The sequence below is a fragment of the Pimephales promelas genome, chromosome 19, assembly GCF_988280905.1.
Source record: "Pimephales promelas chromosome 19, fPimPro1.hap1.1, whole genome shotgun sequence".
Lineage (NCBI taxonomy): Eukaryota > Metazoa > Chordata > Actinopteri > Cypriniformes > Leuciscidae > Pimephales > Pimephales promelas.
Window position 1 is genome coordinate 1,126,419 of NC_142787.1, and position 25,097 is coordinate 1,151,515.

A 25,097-nucleotide genomic window follows, 5' to 3' on the forward strand; every position below is an offset into this window, starting at 1 on the left:
TATCCATCATAAAAGTGCATCTGTCCATCATTAAAGTGCATCTATCCATGATAAAAGTGCATCTATCCATCATAAAAGTGCATCTATCCATCATTAAAGTGCATCTATCCATGATAAAAGTGCATCTGTCCATCATAAAAGTGCATCTATCCATGATAAAAGTGCATCTATCCATGATAAAAGTGCATCTGTCCATCATAAAAGTGCATCTATCCATTATAAAAGTGCATCTATCCATCATAAAAGTGCATCTATCCATCATAAAAGTGCATCTATCCATCATTAAAGTGCATCTGTCCATCATTAAAGCGCATCTGTCCATCATAAAAATGCATCTGTCCATCATTAAAGTGCATCTGTCCATCATAAAAATGCATCTATCCATCATTAAAGTGCATCTATCCATCATAAAAGTGCATCTGTCCATCATTAAAGTGCATCTATCCATCATAAAAGTGCATCTATCCATCATTAAAGTGCATCTGTCCATCATTAAAGCGCATCTGTCCATCATAAAAATGCATCTGTCCATCATTAAAGTGCATCTGTCCATCATAAAAATGCATCTATCCATCATTAAAGTGCATCTATCCATCATAAAAGTGCATCTGTCCATCATTAAAGCGCATCTGTCCATCATAAAAGTGCATCTGTCCATCATTAAAGTGCATCTATCCATCATAAAAGTGCATCTGTCATCATTAAAGTGCATCTGTCCATCATTAAAGTGCATCTGTCCATCATTAAAGTGCATCTGTCCATTATAAAAGTGCATCTGTCCATCATAAAAGTTCATCTATCCATGATAAAAGTGCATCTGTCCATCATAAAAGTGCATCTATCCATCATAAAAGTGCATCTGTCCATTATAAAAGTGCATCTATCCATCATAAAAGTGCATCTATCCATCATTAAAGTGCATCTGTCCATCATAAAAGTGCATCTATCCATCATAAAAGTGCATCTATCCATCATAAAAGTGCATCTATCCATCATAAAAGTGCATCTGTCCATCATAAAAGTGCATCTATCCATCATTAAAGTGCATCTGTCCATCATAAAAGTGCATCTATCCATCATTAAAGTGCATCTGTCCATCATAAAAGTGCATCTATCCATGATAAAAGTGCATCTATCATCATAAAAGTGCATCTGTCCATCATAAAAGTGCATCTGTCCATCATAAAAGTACTCTGCGGGGTTAGCAAAGCTATGCATTGATAAATTAGTTCTACGCCTCTTAGAGTATTACCAAGCACATGCATTTACATGAGGGTATTGTTACACGCCTGCTATCCAGTAATCCCGTGATTGGTGTGTTTGCTCAGGTACTACCTGAAGAACAACATGGAGACGGAGACGCTGTGCTCGGATGAAGACGCGCAGGACCTGCTGCGGGAGAGTCAGATCGGGCTGCTTCAGCTCAGCACCGTGGAGGTGGCGGCTCAGCTCTCCATGAGGGACTTCGGCCTGTTCAGGAACATCGAGTCCACCGAGTACGTGGACGACCTGTTCAAGCTGGACCCGGGCGGTGGCCAACATCTGAAGCAGTTCGAAGACATCATCAACCAGGAGACGTTCTGGGTGGCCACTGAGATCCTCCGCGAGGCCAACGCGCTCAAGCGCATGAAGACCATCAAGCACTTCATCAAGATCGCCCTGCACTGCCGCGAGTGCAAGAACTTCAACTCCATGTTTGCCATCATCAGGTGAGTCCGCCTTTCGCTCGGCCCGTCAGTTCTCCAGCGTTCAGTTTCTCAATGATTATAAGAAATTAAAGGGTTAGTTCACCCAAAAATGAAAATGATGTCATTAATGATATTTTAGATCCATTGAACGTGTGTGCGTCTGAACTGAACGCGGATCACACCAGAACCGGAAAACAACACAATGCTGAATAAAGTCGTAGTGTTTGTTATTTTTGGACCAAAATGTATTTTCGAGGCTTCAACACATTGTAACTAACCCACTGATGTCACATGACTACTTTGATGATGTCTTTATTTGCTTTCTGGACAAGGACAGTACACCGTACACACATGTTCAATGGAGGGACAGAAAGCTCTCGGACTAAATCTAAAATATCTTAAACTGTGGGTCGACATGAGCGAGAGTCATTAATGACATCATTTTCAATTTTGGATGACCTAAACCTTTAAGGTCTCACTTTATATTAAAGGTGCAGTGTGTGTTTTAGTATACTTCCCTTACTATGTATGAATAGGATGCCTACTTCATAAATTGTATGAAAATTGTGGAAATAATGGTTCATATCACTGGCGGCGTCATCTATGTGCAGTAATGGAGTCTGGGTGTGCCCTAGTGGAAGCGTTCGGTACTGCACACACACACACACTTTTACTGAAAGCTCATCTTTTGAGATATCAACCTAAAATTTGAAACACAACTTGTTCAGAGTTTTGCCTTTGATTTTCTTGCAGTTTTAGAGTCCAGAAGGTTTTGAAAAAAAATTATTTTATTTAAAATATGAATAATTTCATTTTTACATTTTCATAAAGTCTATAACTTTATTCTGTTTCACTTTCAACTTCTACAAAAATCTGCCAAATGTCTTCTCTAAAACAAGACCAATCTTCCATCTATATCCCAAGCATTCTTGAATGACAACCATTGTGCATGTTCATGTTTATTCACTGAAGAGGTTAAAGATCGTGCATATTCTGCACTCGGTGTGCGAGTGTGTGTGAGTGTGTGTGAGCGGGGCGGCGGATGCTCATGCGCTGTGTTTTCTGTGCTCTTCAGTGGTCTTAATCTGGCCTCAGTGGCTCGGTTGCGGAGCACGTGGGAGAAACTACCCAGCAAGTACGAGAAGCTCTTCCGCGATCTGCAGGACATCTTCGACCCGTCACGAAACATGGCCAAATACCGCAACATCCTCAGCAGCCAGAGCGTGCAGCCTCCCATCATCCCCCTGTTCCCTGTGGTCAAGAAGGACCTCACTTTCCTGCACGAAGGTCAGTGGCTCAAGGTCACACACAAGCCTGTTAGCATGGCCATCAACTCTTACCTTGCTCCGGTAACGACTCCAATGTTGATGGCCTGGTCAATTTGATTGAAAAATGTGTTTATACATCATCATATTATCATCAATACATCCAATTTGTTTCATTCTCGTACATTTTAACTCTTGTTTTGTTCATTACTTTTGAGCAAATAAATGTAATTGAGCAGATTTGTGCTGATTCTTTTTTCAATTTGAAGACTTTTATTTTGAAAATATGATATTATTTAAATAGCCTGTAAACATTAGTAGTGGGTTTCACGTGTCTGGGTCTTGAACTGTCCATCGTCTCTCGTCTTGCTCAGGGAACGACTCGAGTGTTGATGGTCTCGTCAATTTCGAAAAGTTGCGAATGATCGCCAAGGAGATCCGAAACGTTGTGCGCATGACATCAGCCAACATGGACCCGGCACTCATGTTCAGACAGAGGTGAACACACACTAACACACACACTAAACGTCCACTGGAAATCAAAACTTATTCCAGCACTTATTGTGAAAAATAAAACCCAAATGTATTCAGACTCCTTCAACATTTCTCACATTATTGGCTGTAGTTATGAAAATGGTGATAAACATGAGCAGAACTCAGTGGATATTTGACTGGTTTTGTCCGTCCTTCTGTTGGACTCTCACACATGAATTATGTTGAATATCTGTTCAATTGAACTACACAATTAGATAATACCAGTTTAGCTCAACCAGTGACCAAGCAATGCTTCATGTTGCTCAGTGTGTGTGTAAAAAGAGCATTAGCAATTACAGAAAACACACTTCAGCAAAACAGGCTGAAGAACCGACTTAGTGTTTACAAATCGAACTTGCAAAGACAAGTCAAATTGTGTTTAAAAAAAAAAAAAAGAATTTATTAAAGTTAAAACAACGATGTCGGACGATTTTGAAGTTGGAGGAGAAAATGAGATTGAGTTTTTTACCCTATTCTACATGTATAAACCAGAACACGCGTGATCTTTCACCCTGATCACGTGATGTGTGTCGCATCACAGCTAGTGCAAGACCAGCATTAGTGGTTAAAAGTATATAAATGTTACATTTTTTTATAAAATGAGTGATGGTCTGTCTAGATAAGACTCTAGATGAGGTATTTCTTTGAGATTTAGAATCCAGTATTCCCGTAATTATTTTGTTTTTTAATAAGTCTGTCTCGTCTTCTGTCCAATCACAGCTCTCCATCTACGTCACATGACTGTAAATGTGCAAAAACCGTTTCCATTGCAGTTTTGCAAAATATTCCTTTTTCGAACCGCCTGAAAAATCACCTCATGCAAAAAATTGTATATATTTTATATGGGAGTTTTTGCATTGTGAAATGTTTCCATTGGGCATATTTTCAATCTGCATAATTTTTATGGGTAAATGGAAGCACGGTTAGTGATAGTTTTATTTCAGAATGTATTTATTTAAAAACTATCGGTATGGGTTTTTCCTGGGAACTGATTATTCCAGCAATCAGTTACTGACGCCGATTAAAAGTCCAATGAGTGGGCGGAGCTCTATCAGTGTGGAAGCTTGTTTCTGCCACTGAATAAAAAAACAAAAAAATAATTGTGACTTTTTATCTCACAATTGCGAGATATAAAGTCGCAATTCTGAGAAATAAAGTCACAATTCTGAGAAAAAGTCGTATTTGTGAGATATAAAGTCGCAATTCTGAGAAAAAGTCACAATTGCGAGATATAAAGTCGCAATTCTGAGAAATAAAGTCGCAATTCTGAGAAATATAGTCGCAATTCTGAGAAAGTCGCATTTGTGAGCTATAAAGTCGCAATTCTGAGAAAAAGTCGCAATTGCGAGATATAAATTCGCAATTTTGAGAAAAAGTCGCATTAATGAGATATAAAGTCGCAATTCTGAAAAATAAAGTCACAATTCTGAGAAATAAAGTCGCAATTTTGAGAAAGTCGCAATTGCGAGATATAAATTCGCAATTCTGTGAAAAAGTCACATTTGTGAGATATATAGTGGCAATTCTGAGAAAACGTCGCAATTGCAAGATATAAAGTCGCAATTCTGAGAAAAATTCGCAATTGCGAGATATATAGTCGCAATTCTGAGAAATAAAGTTGCAATTCTGACAAAAAGTCGCAATTGCGAGATATAAATTCGCAATTCTGAGAAAAAGTCTCATTTGTGAGATATAAAGTGGCAATTCTGAGAAAACTTGCAATTGCGAGAAAAAGTCGCAATTCTGAAAAATAAAGTCACAATTCTGAGAAATAAAGTCGCAATTCTGAGAAAAACGTCACAATTGCAAGAAAAAGTCGCAATTCTGAAAAATAAAGTCGTAATTCTGAGAAATAAAGTCGCAATTCTGAGAAAAAGTTGCAATTGCAGAGATATATAGTCGCAATTCTGAGAAAAAGTTGCAATTGCAGAGATATATAGTCGCAATTCTGAGAAATAAAGTTGCAATTCTGACAAAAAGTCGCAATTGCGAGATATAAATTCGCAATTCTAAGAAAAAGTCGCATTTGTGAGCTATAAAGTGGCAATTCTGAGAAAAAGTCGCAATTGCGAGATATAAATTCGCAATTCTGAGAAAAAGTCGCATTTGTGAGAAAAAAAGACAGAATTGAGACATTTTATCTCACAATTCGGACTTTTTTTTCTCACAATTGCGTATACATCTTGCAATTTTGACATCTTTTCTCAGTTAATTGCAATTGTGAGTTATCAGGCCAATTCTAAGGGGGAAAAAAAAGACTTTTTCCCCCTCAGAATAGTTTATATCTCACAATTTTGACTGTACAACACACAATTGCGACTTTATTTCACACAATTCTGACTTAATATCTCTGAATTCTGACAAGCTTCCATACATCAATGTGTGATGGCGGTACATCAGGTGATCTCTCTGTCTGTGGTGCTGGTGGTGTTTTCTGTCTGTCTGAGTGTGTGTTTCTCTTCTCCTGTCTTCTGCCTCTCATGGGCTTTGCTCACAGAAAGAAGCGCTGGAAGAGTTTAGGGTAAGTGTGCTGTCCTGCATGTCCTGACCGTTCACTGGACACACCAACTCTTCCTTCACTCCTCATCCTCTGAACCCTTCTTCTTCATGTAACCCATCATGCTCGTCTGTTTTCATCTGTTTATTCTCTTTGTTGTGGCATTAATGGAGCTGAATGCGTTGCATGGCCGTTTGCTCAGACTGCCAGATAAATGAGGTTTATGTTTAACGTTTCATATTTACAAAGGAATGGAAGCTACTTTCACAAATAGAAGTTTCATGACATCACATACTTCCAAAACTTTTCCTGAAAGAAAGTCATCAAGGCTATTTGATCAGAAATACAGTAAAAACAGTGAAATATTGTAGATCCACTGTTTTCTGTGTGAATATACAGTAAAGTGTAATTTATTCCTGTGACCAAAGCATCATTACTGCAGTCTTCAGTGTCACATGATCCTTCAGAGATCACTGTAATATGAGGATCTGATGCTCAATAAACATTTATGATTATTATCAATGTTCGAAACCGTGATACATTTTACTTTCAGGATTCTTTGATGAATAGAAGGTTCAAAAGAACAGCATTTATTTGAAATGGACATTACAGTAGACATCACTTTTGATCAATAAAAGTATCAATTTCTTACCCCAAACCTTTAAATGGTAGTACTTCTCCAAACATAAAACTGTTTCAGGAATTGAAAAACAAGATTCACAAAAATGAGTTTCCATTGTTCACATTTGCAAGGCCAGAAGAAATGCATCAAGTCTCATTTATCTGTGAAAGCATGACACTTTTGTAGATTCAGGTTATTTGTTGAGGTCAATTTGTAAAGAAGGACTACACGCATGCGCACATACATATTCACACGCGCATATCTATAGACTAAACGAGTAATACGCATGTATCGCTCTCACAGACTCAGTTTTTTAAGTTTACACGGAGATAATAACGTTTTTTTTGTTGTTTTTTTTATAATCTCAAGGTTGAGCCGCTGTAGTCACTCGGACTATTTTAATGATGTCTTTAATAACTTTTCTGGGCCGGGAAGTTTCGATCCCACAGAAGCCTATGGAGGAGTGAGACAACTCTCAGATTTAATCAGAAATACCTTAATTTGTGTCCCGAAGATGAACAAAAGTCTTACGGGGTTGAACAACATGAGGGAGAGTTATTACTGACAGAGATTACATTATGGGGTGAACTATCCCTTTAATGGTTTTCTGTTGAGCGGTGTCGTGTTAGCGGCCCCTAAGTTAATAACTAATGATCTTTACAACAGAAGTGAATCAATCTAAACTAACTTTATCTGGACAAAAACTTTATTCTAGAGCCGCTGTAAAGCCTAAACACTCTCTGTTACTGTAATCTCCTGTTATCTATGGAAGCTTGTTTCCGCCACTGAATAAAAAAAAAATAATAATAATTGCGACTTTTTATTTGAAGTCAGAATTGCGAGATATAAAGTCAGAATTGCGAGATATAAAGTCAGAATTGCGAGATATAAAGTCAGAATTGCGAGATATAAAGTCAGAATTGTGAGATATAAAGTCAGAATTGTGAGATATAAAGTCAGAATTGCGAGATATAAAGTCAGAATTGCGAGATATAAAGTCAGAATTGCGAGATATAAAGTCAGAATTGCGTGATATAAAGTCAGAATTGCGTGATATAAAGTAAGAATTGCGTGATATAAAGTCAGAATTGCGTGATATAAAGTAAGAATTGCGAGATATAAAGTCAGAATTGCGAGATATAAAGTCAGAATTGCGAGATATAAAGTCAGAATTGTGAGATATAAAGTCAGAATTGTGAGATATAAAGTCAGAATTGCGAGTTATAAAGTCAGAATTGCAAGATATAAAGTTAGAATTGCGAGATATAAAGTCAGAATTGTGAGTTATAAAGTCAGAATTGTGAGATATAAAGTCAGAATTGCGAGATATAAAGTCAGAATTGTGAGATATAAAGTCAGAATTGTGAGATATAAAGTCAGAATTGTGAGATATAAAGTCAGAATTGCGAGATATAAAGTCAGAATTGTGAGATATAAAGTCAGAATTGCGAGATATAAAGTCAGAATTGAGAGATATAAAGTCAGAATTGAGAGATATAAAGTCAGAATTGCGAGATATAAAGTCAGAATTGCGTGATATAAAGTCAGAATTGTGAGTTATAAAGTCAGAATTGTGAGATATAAAGTCAGAATTGCGAGATATAAAGTCAGAATTGTGAGATATAAAGTCAGAATTGCGAGATATAAAGTCAGAATTGTGAGATATAAAGTCAGAATTGAGAGATATAAAGTCAGAATTGCGAGATATAAAGTCAGAATTGCGTGATATAAAGTCAGAATTGTGAGTTATAAAGTCAGAATTGTGAGATATAAAGTCAGAATTGCGAGATATAAAGTCAGAATTGTGAGATATAAAGTCAGAATTGTGAGATATAAAGTCAGAATTGTGAGATATAAAGTCAGAATTGTGAGATATAAAGTCAGAATTGAGAGATATAAAGTCAGAATTGCGAGATATAAAGTCAGAATTGAGAGATATAAAGTCAGAATTGCGAGATATAAAGTCAGAATTGCGTGATATAAAGTCAGAATTGTGAGTTATAAAGTCAGAATTGTGAGATATAAAGTTAGAATTGCGAGATATAAAGTCAGAATTGAGAGATATAAAGTCAGAATTGCGAGATATAAAGTCAGAATTGCGTGATATAAAGTCAGAATTGTGAGATATAAAGTCAGAATTGTGAGATATAAAGTCAGAATTGTGAGATATAAAGTCAGAATTGCGAGATATAAAGTCAGAATTGTGAGATATAAAGTCAGAATTGCGAGATATAAAGTCAGAATTGCGTGATATAAAGTCAGAATTGCGTGATATAAAGTCAGAATTGCGAGATATAAAGTCAGAATTGTGAGATATAAAGTCAGAATTGTGAGATATAAAGTCAGAATTGTGAGATATAAAGTCAGAATTGCGTGATATAAAGTCAGAATTGTGAGATATAAAGTCAGAATTGCGTGATATAAAGTCAGAATTGTGAGATATAATTCTGGGGAAAAAAGGTGAAGGGCACACACATGACATTTTTTATCTCACAATTCTGACTTTTTATCTCACAATTTTGACTTTATAAGACATAATTGCGAGTTTAAATCTCGAAATTCGGACATCTTTTCTCAGAATTGTGAGATATGAACTTGCAATTGTGAGTTATCAGGCCAATTCTAAGGGAAAAAAAATACTTTTTGCCCCCCTCAGAATAGTTTATATCTCGCAATTCTGAGTTTATAACTCGCAATTGTGACTTTTTATCACGCAATTCTGACTTTATATCATGCAATTCTGACTTTATATCTCACAATTCTGACTTTATATCTCACAATTCTGACTTTATATCTCGCAATTCTGACTTTATATCTCACAATTCTGACTTTATATCTCGTAATTCTGACTTTATATCAATTCTGACTTTATATCTCTCAATTCTGACTTTATATCATGCAATTCTGACTTTATATCTCACAATTCTGACTTTATATCACGCAATTCTGACTTTATATCATGCAATTCTGACTTTATATCTCACAATTCTGACTTTATATCTCACAATTCTGACTTTATATCTCGCAATTCTGACTTTATATCTCACAATTCTGACTTTATATCTCACAATTCTGACTTTATATCAATTCTGACTTTATATCTCTCAATTCTGACTTTATATCTCACAATTCTGACTTTATATCACACAATTCTGACTTTATATCTCACAATTCTGACTTTATATCCCACAATTCTGACTTTATATCTCACAATTCTGACTTTATATCTCACAATTCTGACTTTATATCTCACAATTCTGACTTTATATCAATTCTGACTTTATATCTCTCAATTCTGACTTTATATCTCACAATTCTGACTTTATATCACACAATTCTGACTTTATATCACACAATTCTGACTTTATATCCCACAATTCTGACTTTATATCTCACAATTCTGACTTTATATCATGCAATTCTGACTTTATGGGCCCTATTTTAACGATCTGAAACGCAAGTGTCAAAGCGCATGTAACTTTGTGGGCGGGTCGCGGCGCTGTTGCTATTTCCCCGGCGGGATAAATGCCTCTTGCGCCTGGCGCAAATCTAAAAGGGGTTGGTCTGAAGTAGCTTCATTATTCATAGGTGTGGTTTGGGCGTAACGTGAAATAAACCAAGCCGAGCGCCATCCAACATACCCTTTAAGATCAGGTGCGCATGTTGCATGACGGATTGTTATTATAACGGCGGGTTTACCAGGCGTGCACCAGGAGCGTTCACAGCCGAGGAGACCGACGCTCTCGTCAGGACAGTGAAAGACAGAAGTGACGTGTATGGGGATGGGGGAACATTCGGTTAAACATTATATACGTATGTGTCTCGCCACTATTGGGCAAACAGGTCTGATCCTTCAGTAATTAGCCTTAAAAAAATTGGGTAATTAGTTTTTTTTCATCTTCATGTAAACCACAATGATTTCCCTCATGTGTTACTATTTTTCCTTGTTATAATGTATGATTTTCAAAATTAAAAACTGCTGCATGTGTGTTGATGTGATAATCAGTGTATGCGCATTGTGCATCCGCTACATTATGGGTAAGCATGCGCGCTTAAAATAGCATCATGAACAACGCGCCACTGTCTTTAGACCAGGTGTTTTCTGGTCAGTGGCGCAATCGTTTTCTGGAAGTGTAAAACAGCACCAGGGAATGTTTGCGCTGAAACACGCCTCCTTTTTGCGCCGATCCGCCCCGGGAGCGCAAGTTCATTCCCTAGTTTACCGCCGTGCGTCTGTGGAGATAAAAAATTGTGAGATAAAAAAAAAAAAAAATTGTGAGATAAAAAGTCGCAATTACCTTTTTTATGTTTCATTCTGTGGCGGAAACAAGCTTCCATAGTTATCGCTGTAAAGCTGCTGTGAAACTCTATAGTCTAAATGAAGGAGACTTCGATGTTGTCGGTGGAGTGGCAGTGACGCTGTGTCTCGCTCTCCCTCAGGTCTCTGAGTCAGGCCAGCACTAACTCCAACCTGCTGGAGGTGACGGCGGGCCACAAGAAGCGTGTGCGGCGCAGCTCTCTGCTCAACGCCAGGAAGCTGTACGAGGACGCGCAGATGTCCCGGCGGGTGAAGCAGTATCTGGCACACCTGGAGGTGGAGGAGGACGAGGACAAGCTCCACATGCTGTCTCTGCAGTGCGAACCGGCCTACAGCACACGTGCGTCTCCTCACTCACTCCTCACGCAGGACAATGGGGCCATTTCTGATAGCAGGAATCACATTTCCACTAGTTAAAATGATAATAATTGATATCAGGAATTAGATTTCTCCTAGTAACAATGAACATTTTTGATGTCAGGAATAACATTTCCACTAGTAACAATGCTAATTCTTTAAATCAACATTTACATTTTCACTAGTTAAAATGATAATTCTTGATATCAACAATTGAATTGCAACTAGTAAAAAGTGTAATTGTTGATATCTAATTGTATTTTCACTAGTGAAATGTCACCATAGGCTGGCATTCAAAACCAATTGTTGATTTCTTACGAGTAGAAATATAACTTTTGATATCAACAATTATTGTTACTAGTAAAAATGTGAATTCCTGATATCAATAATTCAATTGTCACCAGTTGAAATGTCTATTCTTAGTATCAACAATTGAAATGCTACTAGTGACAGTGTTCATTTCTGATATCATGAATGTGATTGTTACTAGTAAGAAAGATACCTGAAATATTATTGATATCAGAAATACATTTTCAGATATCGAAAATGTACTAGTAGCAATTCAATTGTTGATATCAACTAGTTACAATTGAAATCAGGATATCAATTCTTATCAAAAATTATATTTCTACTAGTAAGAAATCAATTCTTGATATCAACAATTCATATCCTGAAAATAAATAGACGTTAAAAGGCTTTGATGTAGAAGCAGACTGACTGAACCAGGAGAATGGCGGTGAGATATCACCATCTCTTCGTCCAGAGCCGGGTTAAGACGGCTCATTAAGTTTCACACAAAAAGAATCTAAAGTGTGATTAAAACAAAACTTTAAAGTTCATGATAACGTTTTTAAAAAGGTTTGCGTTCTCGAGCCTCCAAACACTGTTGTTGTGCAAATGAGCGGCAAACATTTGTAACACTGTATCTTTCTAAATAATACCGGTTTCACAGTGACGTTTTTTTTTTCCAAGCATGACTGGGTCTTAAATGGATAGTTCACTTTGAAATTAATGTTTGGGATGTTTTATCTTACCTCAAGGGCATCCAAGATGTAGGTGTCTTTGTTTCCACAGTTTCAATTTTGAAATTTTTAGGTCAAACCGTTGTTGTCTATCAGTCATATAATGGAGGTCTATGGTCACCACCTCAAAGAGCATGCACAGAGAAGTCCAAATTAAACATGATTTAATGACTCGTAAATGTAAGTACACATTGATGGCCTAAGACACGAAATGAGTGGTTTGTGTGAGAAAACAAACAGGATTTATGGTGCAAACCGAAGCGCCCACGCCCTCAGATCAGTTGGACGTGACTGTGTTTACAAGAGGTAAAAACGATATAAACACTGTTAGTTTTCTCACACAAACCGCTCGTTTCGTGTCTAAGGCCATCAATGTGTACTTACGTTTACGAGTCATTAAATCATGTTTAATCTGGACTTCTCTGTGCATGCTCTTTGAGGTGGTGACCATAGACCTCCATTATATAACTGACAGACAAGAACGCTTTGACCTAAAAATATCAAAATTGAAACTACTGTGGAAACAAAGACACATAACAAATTAATTTCAAAGTGAACTATCCCTTTAACCACATTTTCTACAGTTTGAGAGAGGAGATACTAAAATAGATTGCAAACTAATATCCACAAACTTCCGCCAATAGTTGCAGGAACTATGAAACGGTTCCTCCGGCGTGAAAGCCCCTAAAATGATAGATAACCAGGAAACTAGGAGAGACTGTGAAACATTGAGCGAACAAGTTATGTAATGCTTTTCAGTCCATAAATCAGCAACAGTTAAAGGTTCCTCCGGCGTGAAAGCCCCAGTTCCTGTTCCTGCTGCTCGAGATGTCACACGGCTAGACACTGCCATCTGGTGGGCGGAAGGGAAAGCGCCAGATGTGATATTGAAAAGTTCACTTGATTTCCTGGTAGTAGGAGCTCAGGAGCTCTAGTTATGTTCATGTTAGTGATCACTGATGATAATGTCTTATTTGAACCGATCTGGTCCTTTTAGTTCATCTCAGACTGTGGAGAGTTTACCCTGGCCTAGTGTTTAGGAAGAACTAATGTCACTTCCATCCAAGTTTAACACTTTACAATAAGGTTTATCTCTTCATTAGTTAACCTGAACTATATTTCTACAGCATTTATTGTTTATTTCAATATTTACAAATATATTATTAAAATCAAAAGTTGCGTTTGTTAAAATTATAGAACACCATGATGATCTGTCACTCAAACTCAGTGTGTGTGTGTGTGTGTGTTCCCGCAGTGTCGAAAAACCTGAACGAGCGGCGGTCCGCTAAGCCGGACATGTCTCCGGTGTCGCTGCGCTCGGGTGTGTCGTCCTCCAGGCCTCAGAGCCGCGTGTCTCAGGTGCTGCAGGTTCCTCCCGTTAGCCTGTACCCGCTGCGCAAGAAGAGCCTCGCTAAAGACCTGAGCGCCGCCTTCAGTACGTGACCCGTCTCGCCTCTGAACTCCAGCATCACCACGAGTTATTGGGCTCCTCACACACATGCCATCATTTTACACTTGTTTTATCATAAGAATCATCTGCACTGCACAAAATGCTTCTCGCACTTAGTAGTGTTGTCTTGTTTCCAGTCCAAATATCTGAAAATTCAAGATCAAATATATATATTTTTATTTTGGGTCCTCATACACAATTCCATCATTTTACATATGTGTCCCTGAACCACAAAACCAGAGTAGATGTTTTTTTTTTATTTTAGCTCTCAGATCATAGATGTATGATCTGAAACTGAATAAACAAGCTTTCTGTTGATGTACAGTATGGTTGGTTAGGAGAGGACCATATCTGGTCGAGATACAACTATTGGAAATGTGGAATCAGAAAATAATCGAAACATTGAGAAAATCTCCTGTAAATTTGTGCATTTATGTTGGCGATTGTGCCGCATCCATTCACAAAAATACATTTTTGATATATTTACGGTAGGAAATGTACAAAATATCTTCATGGAACATGATCTTCACTAAAGGGATACTGAGTTTTACCATTTTCTAATAAATTCAGCCGATTTTCTGATATTTAGAAGAATATCTGTAACCATACTGGTCTCATTGACTTCCATAGTAGGAAAAAAATATATACTATGGAAGTAAATGAGACCAGAAACTGTCTGGTTACTGATATCCTTCGAAAAATCAGAAAATCGGCTGAATTTATTACGGTTAATTCTGAATTTATTACTGTTATTACTGTTAATTAAACTGTTTAACTCTGGGGGAGTGGTAAAATGAGCCTATTTCAAAAAAAAAAAGTGGAGTATCCCTTTAATATCCTAAAGATTTTTGGCATAAAAGAAAAATCTATCATTTTGACCCATACAGTGTGTTGTATATTGCCACAGAAACACCCGTGAGACATGTGACTGGTGGTCAGGGTTACATTTGTGGTCAGGGTCACGTGGATAATATTGACTTATTTTACCTAGCCTTCCTTTTAGAAGAAGCGTCTGGTTTGGTGAGACAGTCGTACGTTAGTGACATCTTGTCATCTTTTATGTAGACAAGCTTTCTGTTTTGTTTAAGCTGTGTTTTATTGTTTATCTGTGATCGGTGCTATATGAATCAAGTTTCCTTCCTTCCTTCAGGTCCCAGCTCGCCTCAGACGCAGAAGAGAGCCGAAGACCCGTCCACCTCCTCGTCCCTGCACTCCAGTCCCACCGGCTCGCCTCAGGGATCTCCTCGCAAAGGTACGAACCCATCTCAGTCACGGTAGAACAGAACGAAAATGAGAATGAAATTTAGTCATTTAGCAGACGCCTTACAGCTGAGGAATACAGCAGAGCTAGTCATCGTGAAGAGGCAAACACAACACACGAGCTGCTCAACTTACAAAGAGTAGCATAGCCAGACAAGCAAGGAAAATCATTATATACACTACACTAAGATTTTTGATGTTTTTAAATGAAGTCTCTTCTGCTCACCAAGGCTGCTTTATTTGATGAAGAAAAAAAAATGACACAGTAATATTGTGAAATATTATGACAATTTAAAATGACTGTTTTCTATTTTAATATATTTTAAAATGTAATTTGACAGCTGAATTTTCAACATCATTATTGTTGCTGATTACACATCAGTTTTCAGTGTCACATGATCCTTCAGAAATCATTCGAATATCCTGATTTTATGCTCAAAAAACATCAATTATTATTTTCAATGTTGAAAACAGTTTTTCCCATTTTTTTCCCCCAAAATTCTATGATGAGTAGAAAGTTCAAAAGAACAGCATTTATTTAAAATATAATCTTTTCTAACATTATAAATGTCTTTACTGTCACTTTTGATCAATTTAACTCATCCTTGATGAATAAAAGTATTTTCTAATTTCTTTCCCCCAAAAAATAAAAAATAAATTCTTACTGACCCCAAACTTTTAAATGGTAAGTTAGTGATTAATGTTACAAAAGCTTTCCATTTCAGATCAATTCTGTTCTTTTGAACTTTCTATTCATCAAAGAATCCTGAAATAAAAATGTAAAAAACTGTTTTCAACGTGGATAATAATCATAAATGTTTCTTGAACATCATATTATAATAATTTCTGTAGGATCACGTGACACTGAAGACTGGAGTAATGATGCTGTAAATTCAGCTTTGATCACAGGAATAAATAACACTATGTATTCACATAGAAAACCGCTGTTTTAAACTGTAATAATATTTCACAATATTACTGTTTTGTTTTTTTTTTTGTTTGTTTTTTTATCAAATAATTGCAGCCTTGGTGAGCAGAAGAGACTTCTTTTAAAAACATAAAAAATCTTACCGATCTAAAACTTTTGACCGGTAGTGTATATAATGATTTTTTTAACCCTTTAGAACCTGAAGCTGAAATAACGAACTATAATTAACTATAATAACTATATTCTAAAACTATGTGCTTTCTAAAATAGCTTTCAACAAATTACAGTTATTGATGTTATTATTGTGGGTGTGGGGGGTTTGTAAATAGAATTAAAAAGAACAGCAGAACTGATTTTCATTTAGAAGAAAAACTGGAAAATCCCGAATGAAAGAAACTTGACACTTTAAAGTTGAAAATGAACTGTAATACATATGAAGAGCTCTTTTCCAAAACGCTATAAATCCATTTCAATAGTTTTCAGGAAAACTACATTTTTTACCTAGACCCACACATTTTGTGAATATTCAAATTATCCTGTTTAAATGTTTTATTGGTTCAGTCTGAACATTTTGAACAATAATTATTAAATCAAACAACAATATTGTTAATGATAATTTAAAAGTTAATTTTATTTTTTTCCAAAACGCTATAAATCGAAATAAACCTCAAACAAATAGTACCAATTTCAACATATGCATGAAAAAAAAACAAATTATTAATACCAATTTCAACATATGCATGAAAAAACGAATTATTAAAAATGATCAATATATGATAACGATATTCAAAAAAGGGATGGGCACCCCTCCAGCACATGCACACACACACACAGGCTACATAACATGTGAGCAAAGCGGAGCAGCATGACGCTTAAATATAAGTTAAAAAAAAAACAACAAAAAAAAATAAACATTTCACATTTGTTTTTAATAATATTACATTACTTATTTTTATTATTTCATCTATGTTGAGTAGGCTATGAAAAGGGAACCGCATGAGATGAGTAAGATAGGATCAAAATTCAAAAGCTGCCCAATATCGGAAAATATTTGGAGTGCTTCAGACATGATTTTGACCACTTATTAAGTTTTGTTTTGTAGAAAGCTTGTAAATTTCGTTTCATATAAATTGTATCTTCATTTTAATAAATGTTTCATCGACAAATTGACTGGATTAATACATTAGAAGTAAATATCAGACAATATAATCAGGACACAGAGGCGCGCAGGTGAACCGGACCGCGTCTCATAATATGAACCGAAACACCGCGATGCTTGCCTCACACAGGCCTGAGAACTAAGCTACAGAATGCTTTAAATATCTACTTTTAAACAAAACAATTAAAAACTAAAATAAATTGGCAACTCTCTGCGTATGTATAGGCTAATTCGAAGTATGCGTTTCTCTATGCGCGTTCACTGCGAAGATGGCGAGTAAGCATCATCAACTTTATCTTTGTTGCTGACACTGACAGAAAACACTAGTTTATTAATAAACAATTCAAATGTTTCATGCATAATCATTACTTTTGCCGGTTCTTTGTGGCAAGCTTTATGCATACGTTGAGATGCGGAATATGCCATTAAAAACGCTCATATGGTTTCTCTCCCATTTAATTAAATCAATATATGTGATTACTGATAATACAAATGGCTTAAATGATCTACTACTAGTCGACTAGAAAACTAGGACTCATTTTGAGGAATGAATGAACATAATAAACCTCTGTTCAGAGTGCCGCAGTGCTGGATTGTGTAGAGCGCTCATTGAATTTGAGGATTTATCGTGTTTAGGCTAAAAACAGGGCTGGTGCTTATCGCGGCTTGGGAAGAAACTGTATCTTGCAGTACATTTTAAACAAGGAAATATAGCGATTCGGCATGAAACGTTGATAGAGCAGTGAAAGGGTTCTGTCCGCAGCAGAATGACACGACAAACTCATTTTTTTTAAAATGTCGTTTAACGCGTTTTGGAAAAGAGCTCTTCATATATTCAAGTCTTTTCTGTGACATTGGATTGCACAGTTTTCATTCAGGACACTTTTTTCATGCACGCACACACATATACAAAAGCATGCATTCATAGGCACACACACACACACATAAAGACATGACTACATTTAGCGGACACACTGGAGCGGATGCTAACCCTGTAAAGCTACTGTATAAAATTAGATGCACACATTTCTACGGCGTCTAACATGATCAATAAACCTGTCGCACACACTCATTCGTATCGTCAGTATTATTTCAGACTAAAGCAGCTTCGGTTTACTTGATTATCCACACATAATTTTTACATTTTTAGAAATATCATGCATCAAATATGATCATCAGGCTTTTGATCACGTTTATTTTTTCATCTCTCAATCATTGTTGTGATTGGGTTATATGTTTCAACACTATTAAATATCACCTAACTAAGACATTATTGGCAAATATAGAGTGACGAGAGTGATTTTATATGATTATATGTCAGTATCTGCTATACTGTTATAAACATCTCATTGATTTACATCATAATCTCATCTTAGTTTTGGGCCATATAAATATAATAGTGCTGGGCAAACATTAATCGCCATTCATCACATCCAAAATAAAAGTTTGTGTTTACATAATACACATTGTGTGTGTGTGTACTGTGTATAATTATTAAGTAGACACACACATGCATGCCTATATTTAAGAAATATAACACATTTATATATACACAGTACACACACATATATTAAACACACACTTTTATTTTGGATGCCCAGCACTAAAATATATCAGTGCATATTTTTTATATGCATTAAATTTTTTTTTTTTTCTAATTATGTTGTTAAAAGGCCCAATAAACTTCCATTTCAAAAGCCTATTATTTCATATGTCAGGGTTGATTGTGTCGTTAATGATATGAAGAGTTTGGTTCCAAAACGCTATAAATCCATTTTGATGAATTTGAGTAAAACTGTGTTTTCTTTAGCAAGAAAATGGGAAGATGAAAACCACTATTTTCGGTTTCAAATTTTCACATAGCATTTGTAGATTATAATAACAATAAAAAATGAAATCCAGGTTTTGATTTCCAAAGATTTATTATAAAAACAGATCGTTTTTTTCCCCCAAAATGCAATAAATCCAATAATTAATTTTTTTTCAAAATGCAATTAATCAAAATAAAATTGTATACACCTTGAATTTCTTGTGCATAGTATAAATCCATTGCTTTAATATAACAATATTCGGTAACATTTTAAGGGTTCATGTCATGAATTATCATGAATTCATGGATAAATGAATTATGCATTAATTCATATTAATATCATCAGGAACTAACAACGTTTTTTTTAACAGTTCAACGTTTTTCATTCATGAATTCATGGATGAACAAAACCTTAATTAAAACATTAACTAAGACGAGCACATCATCATGAATTATGATTTATTAAGCATGATCTAACGATATCGCTGTTGTCAACCTTGGGACGTCGCCGCTGAACTTTTTTGACGGTGATCAGCTGTAAACCGGCTCGGTCCTGCTCGGTTTTCGTTGACTTTGAATAAAACAACTGAAAGTTTTCCAAAAGATCCTCTGGGGGTCAGTGTGTCAGCGTGACAGAAGTTTGATGCTGTCGTGTGAGAACAAGCAACAGCCGGCATTTCCTCCTCCCGAGTCCATCTTCTTCCTCACGTAAATGATTCGATTCCGATGTCACGTTTACCCATGCAGGATGCCTTACCCTCCGCAGGTTCACCAATGCTGTCAAAATTATTCATTTTTTTGTTTGTTTGTTGATCGAAAGGACAAAATAGAGAAAACCTAGGAAGCCGGGTTAGTTAAAGCGCTGCCGGTACTGTTTACATTGCGTGGAATGGTGCGTTGTGATTGGTTTAGCGGATATGTGGCAGAAAAGGGAGACTGGCGTTTGCCGCGGTTTGGAAAGAAAAGGAGAAAACATTACATAATAACACGGCGGATATCCCATTTTACGTAAAATTAAGCATTGTTTTGTATCTGGTCGGTATTGAAAAGTCAGATTTTTGCAGCAACTCATTTTTTTTTAAAAATGGCGTTTATCGCGTTTTGGAACCAAACTCTTCATATGCATGCATGCATTAAGGCCTTATTTATTCAGAAATATATTTCCATGAATTATTGATTCTGAAATGCATAACTTGGTCAGTTTCCCCTGATAACCGTAATGTGGACTCGTGCATTTTCTGTAAATCTGCTTTGAGACGACGTGTATAAAGCGCTGTACAAATAATCGTGAGTGGAACTGACCCTGAAATGTTCGCATGTCTCTCTCCCAGCAGGCGCAGCTCCCAGACTGAACCTGTCGGGCTCGTCGTCGTCTCTGGCCGGCGAGGTCACCACTCGGGCGCCCGCGCGCACGTACGGCATAGGTGGGGCTTTCCTTCATAGACAGATGCTGAAGATGACGTGTCAGAGCGACAGACAGCAGGACAGTAGACAGAGGCAGCCAGAGAAGCCACGCAAGCGCTTCAGGTCCCCCTTCACACTCTTTAGAGACAGGAGCGAGTCCAGGGACAGGAGCGAGGCCGTGACACAGCTCACACACACTGAGGAGACAGACAGACACTGCAGGAGCAGAACTGTGTGATTACTGTAGTTCAGCCACAGATCATCATCATCATCATTTACACATGATCCAGTATTGGGTCGAGTGAATGATGGCAGGATCTACTTAAGTGTGATGTCATGCATTGTTCAGAGAGTTGATGAGTTGACGAAGATCCTGTCATCATCATCGAGACACATTCACTCGCAGTGAACGAGTGTGTGATTCATTATTGGTTATTTTTCACACCAAACCATGATGGTGTGTTTGACACGAGTCGAGTGATTGATGGCGGGATCTTTGCCGTTTTTTTAAGTGTGATGTCATGTATTGTTCATAGAGCAGAGGAGTGAGTTGAGGAGTTGTTCAGAGAGCAGATGAGTTGAGATGTGTTGTGATTGTCCCATGGTTCTTCACTTTTATGATCCGGCTGTGAGTTTCCTCAGTTGTGTAATAAAGGCAGATGTTGTTTGGATTGCTCTGTCGGCTCCGTGTCGTGCTCATGACGTCCTGCGAGTGTGACGGCGCACACACTGATCTCCCGTCTGCTGTCTCCGATAGGTTACGCCCTGATGCCGGTGGGCAGATCTGAGCTGTCCGACTCCAGCGAGATCTCGTCCCGCTCCAGCATCGTCAGTAACTGCTCTGTGGACTCCATGCTCACGGCCAACACCGCCAGCTGCCCGTCAGAGACGCCTGCGCACACTCTCGCAGACACCAGGTGCGTATCACACAACATATCAGCGCTTGGTTCAGTTGTGAATATGGGTAACAATATGCTTTCTGTGTCTTTGTTTGATCATAATGCACAAACTAATCACAAACACAGTAGTCTTTGATGATGCTTACATCTCTATACTAATGCAAAACTGAATAAAAGGAAGTATTTATGTCTGGAAATGTCTATCTTTCTAAAAATCTTTCTTTCTTTCTTTCTTTCAAACTAATCTATCTTTCTTTCTAAATAATCGTTCTTTCTAACTAATATATCTTTTTTCTTTCTCACTAATCGTTCTTTCTGTTTTAACTAATCTTTCTTTTTATCTATCTTTCTAAATATCGTTCTTTCCGATCTTTCTTTCTTTCTAACTAATCTGTCTTTTTTCTTTCTTTCTTTCTTTCTTTCTTTCTTTCTTTCTTTCTTTCTTTCTTTCTTTCTTTCTTTCTTTCTTTCTTTCTTTCTTTCTTTCTAACTAATTGTTCTATCTTTCTAACTAATCTTTCTTTCTTTCTTTCTTTCTAACTAATTGTTCTATCTTTCTAACTAATCTTTCTTTCTTTCTTTCTTTCTTTCTAACTAATTGTTCTATCTTTCTAACTAATCTTTCTTTCTTTCTTTCATTCTTTTTAACTAATCGTTCTATCTTTCTAACTAATCTGTCTTTCTTTCTTTCTAACTAATCTTTCTTTCTTTCTAACTAATTGTTCTATCTTTCTAACTAATCTGTCTTTCTTTCTTTCATTCTTTCATTCTTTTTAACTAATCGTTCTATCTTTCTAACTAATCTGTCTTTCTTTCTTTCTAACTAATCTTTCTTTCTTTCTTTCTTTCTAACTAATTGTTCTATCTTTCTAACTAATCTTTCTTTCTTTCATTCTTTCTAACTAATCGTTCTATCTTTCTAACTAATCTGTCTTTCTTTCTTTCTTTCTAAATAATCAATCTTTCTTTCTAACTTATCTTCTTATCTTTCTTTCTTTCAAAACAAATGCAAAACTTAATAAAAGTAAGTAATTATGTCTGAAAATGTCAGCCCGGCACGAGGTATATATCCCACAACACCTTTTTTTTATTTGTGAAGTTCAAATTTGATTATTTGATAGCAAAATGCTTTTTTCATTCAGGCGAGTGTTTAAAAACTGCAGATGTTTTAACACCAGTTATATCCTGTCAATCAAAAAGATGCTTAAAGGGATACTCCACTTTTTTTGTAAATAGGCTCATTTTACCACTCCTCTAGAGTTAAACAGTCGAGTTTTACCGTTTTCGAATCCATTCAGCCGATTTTCTGATATTTAGAAGAATATCAGTAACGAAACAGTTTCTGGTCTCATTGACTACTAACGACTTTTCTAATGGATTCGAAAATGGTAAAACTCTGGTTTAACTCTGGGGGAGTTGTAAAATGAGCCTATTTACAAAAAAAGTGGAGTATCCCTTTAAAAACGTACAGACTGCAACTCGCACGGACTCACTCCAGTTATGAGTCTCCAGGTATTGTCTCTATTTTCGACTCAGTGCACTTGTCTTTGGCCCTAGCTCACCTTCACCTCGACCCTCTGCGATGAGGGAGTCCAGCGTGCCGTGTTCGACGAGCGGCGAGGAGCTGACGGTGCCGAATCACTCCTCGGTCTCTGAGATGGCCGACAGCGGGCGCGGGAGCTGGACGTCCTGCTCCAGTAACTCCCACGACAGCCTCCAGACTCTCCCCGGCCCGCGCGCCCCCGACCTGCTCACCCACCGCCACACGCCCATGGGCGGCCCGATCGCTGAGGTCCCGATCCCAGACGGCTCCGAGCCCAGTCGGTCCTCGAGCTCGCTGTCGGACACGTACGAGGGAAGCTACGACACCATCAAACGCAAGAGCGCAGATCCCGCCGCCTCCGACGGGCAGAACAGCACAGATCCTGCCTACAAGATGATCACGTCCAGCACGGAGAAGGGCCTCATAGGTGAGCGCGAGCTTCGGCTTCTTCACGTGACACGGCAGACTTCACTGTCCTCTCAGTGTGCAGCTCTTTGGCTTGCGCTGCTGAGTGCTTCTGTCTCGATACCTCGAGGACACACACACACATATATATACACAGTACATAGTAGTCAACATTTGAAGTGGATCAATCCTTTCATCATTTGATGAACTTTCAAATGTTGACCAGTGTACGTCATTTACCCAGGACGTCGTGCGCTTTCCACAAATAGGGCACATGTAGGGTAGTCTTGCTACACTTTTACAGTAAAGACATCAGTTGACATCAGTTTAATCAAAGTCAGATGTATCTGGATAGTGCTATGCTCAGAAAGTGGGTTGCCCGTTAAATGATTACCTTTATTTTCAACTAGTAATGTCTCTGATTTCAGCCAGAATTACTATAATGCGATTGCGTTTCCTTACTGTTGTTGAAAATTACAAATATTGTAAATATATCGCCTGACTCTTAGTACTTTAAACAGCGAGATGCTAGAAAGTCAACACATGATGCTTTGGTGAACAAAGGGTTTGAAATGAACAATTACAAATACGAATCAACTTTGGCTGGAAAACACTGTCAAATTACGAGCAATTTGGCGCATTACTTATTATGTTTACTCACATTTCTGGGGAAGTTCATCTAAGACAAATCTATCTGTTTATCTATCTATCCATCCATCCATCCATCCATCTGTTACTAAATATGTCTTCCTTTCTTTCTAACTAATCTATCTATCTTTCTTTCTAACTAATCTATCTATCTTTCTTTCAAACTAATCTTTCTATCTTTCTTTCTAACGAATCTAACTTTCTTTCTAACTAATATATCTATCTTTTTTCTAACTAATCTATCTTTTTTCTTACTAATCTTTCTTTCTTTCTTTCTTTCTTTCTAATTAATCTATCTTTCTTTCTTTCTTTTTTTCTAACTAATCTATCTATCTATCTATCTATCTATCTATCTTTCTAACTAATCTATCTTTCTTTGTAACTAATCTATCTTTCTTTCTATCTATCTATCTATCTATCTATCTATCTATCTATCTATCTATCTATCTATCTATCTATCTATCTATCTATCTATCTATCTATCTATCTATCTATCCATCCATCCATCTGTTGCTAAATATGTCTTCCTTTCTTTCTAACTAATCTATCTATCTCTTTCTTTCAAACTAATCTATCTATCTTTCTTTCAAACTAATCTTTCTATCTTTCTTTCTAACGAAAAATAACTTTCTTTCTAACTAATATATCTATCTTTTTTCTAACTAATCTATCTTTTTTTCTTACTAATCTTTTTCTTTCTTTCTTTCTTTCTTTCTTTCTTTCTTTCTTTCTTTCTTTCTTTCTTTCTTTCTTTCTTTCTTTCTAATTAATCTATCTTTCTTTCTTTCTTTTTTTCTAACTAATCTATCTATCTATCTATCTATCTATCTTTCTAACTAATCTATCTTTCTTTCTAACTAATCTATCTTTCTATCTATCTATCTATCTTTCTTTCTAACTAATATATCTTTTTTTCTATCTAATCCATCTTTCTTTCTAACTAATCTATCTTTCTTTCTTTCTAACTAATCTTTCTTTCATTGAAACTAATCTTTCTATCTATCTATTATTTATCTATCTGTCTACCTAATCTTTCCTTTCATTCTAACCAATCATTTTCTTTCTTTCAAACTATTCTTTCTTTCTAACTAATCCATCTATCAAATTTCAATCTACTTTAAACTTCTTCAAACTCTCTGGTCCGTCTTTCTCAAGCCAACTTTTTTTCTAGCTTATTATTATTTTCGCTGTTAGAAGTTCTGAATGGCCTGTAACTTAAAAATTTAGTAGCCAAATTTACCGTTAAGTGAAAAAATTAATTTCAAACCCTGATTGTATATATTTAATT

General features: G+C 36.6%; 1 protein-coding gene across 10 annotated transcripts in view; it reads left to right on the forward strand.

Moving 5' to 3' along the window:
* The window catches only part of rapgef6 (Rap guanine nucleotide exchange factor (GEF) 6), a 110,609-nt gene that overhangs the window by 82,199 nt on the left and 3,313 nt on the right, over positions 1-25,097 (forward strand). For 6 of the 10 annotated variants that reach the window (XM_089124022.1, XM_089124029.1, XM_089124027.1 and 3 more), the window contains 10 exons: positions 1,329-1,709; positions 2,764-2,975; positions 3,328-3,451; positions 5,985-6,008; positions 11,047-11,264; positions 13,559-13,738; positions 14,904-15,005; positions 20,242-20,334; positions 21,072-21,231; positions 22,771-23,183. In XM_089124022.1, the coding sequence (XP_088980148.1) occupies positions 1,329-1,709; positions 2,764-2,975; positions 3,328-3,451; positions 5,985-6,008; positions 11,047-11,264; positions 13,559-13,738; positions 14,904-15,005; positions 20,242-20,334; positions 21,072-21,231; positions 22,771-23,183 (1,907 nt within the window). The remainder of the gene's footprint in view (positions 1-1,328; positions 1,710-2,763; positions 2,976-3,327; positions 3,452-5,984; positions 6,009-11,046; positions 11,265-13,558; positions 13,739-14,903; positions 15,006-20,241; positions 20,335-21,071; positions 21,232-22,770; positions 23,184-25,097) is intronic. The other 4 variants (XM_089124025.1, XM_089124026.1, XM_089124023.1 and 1 more) reach the window with 3 other exon arrangements.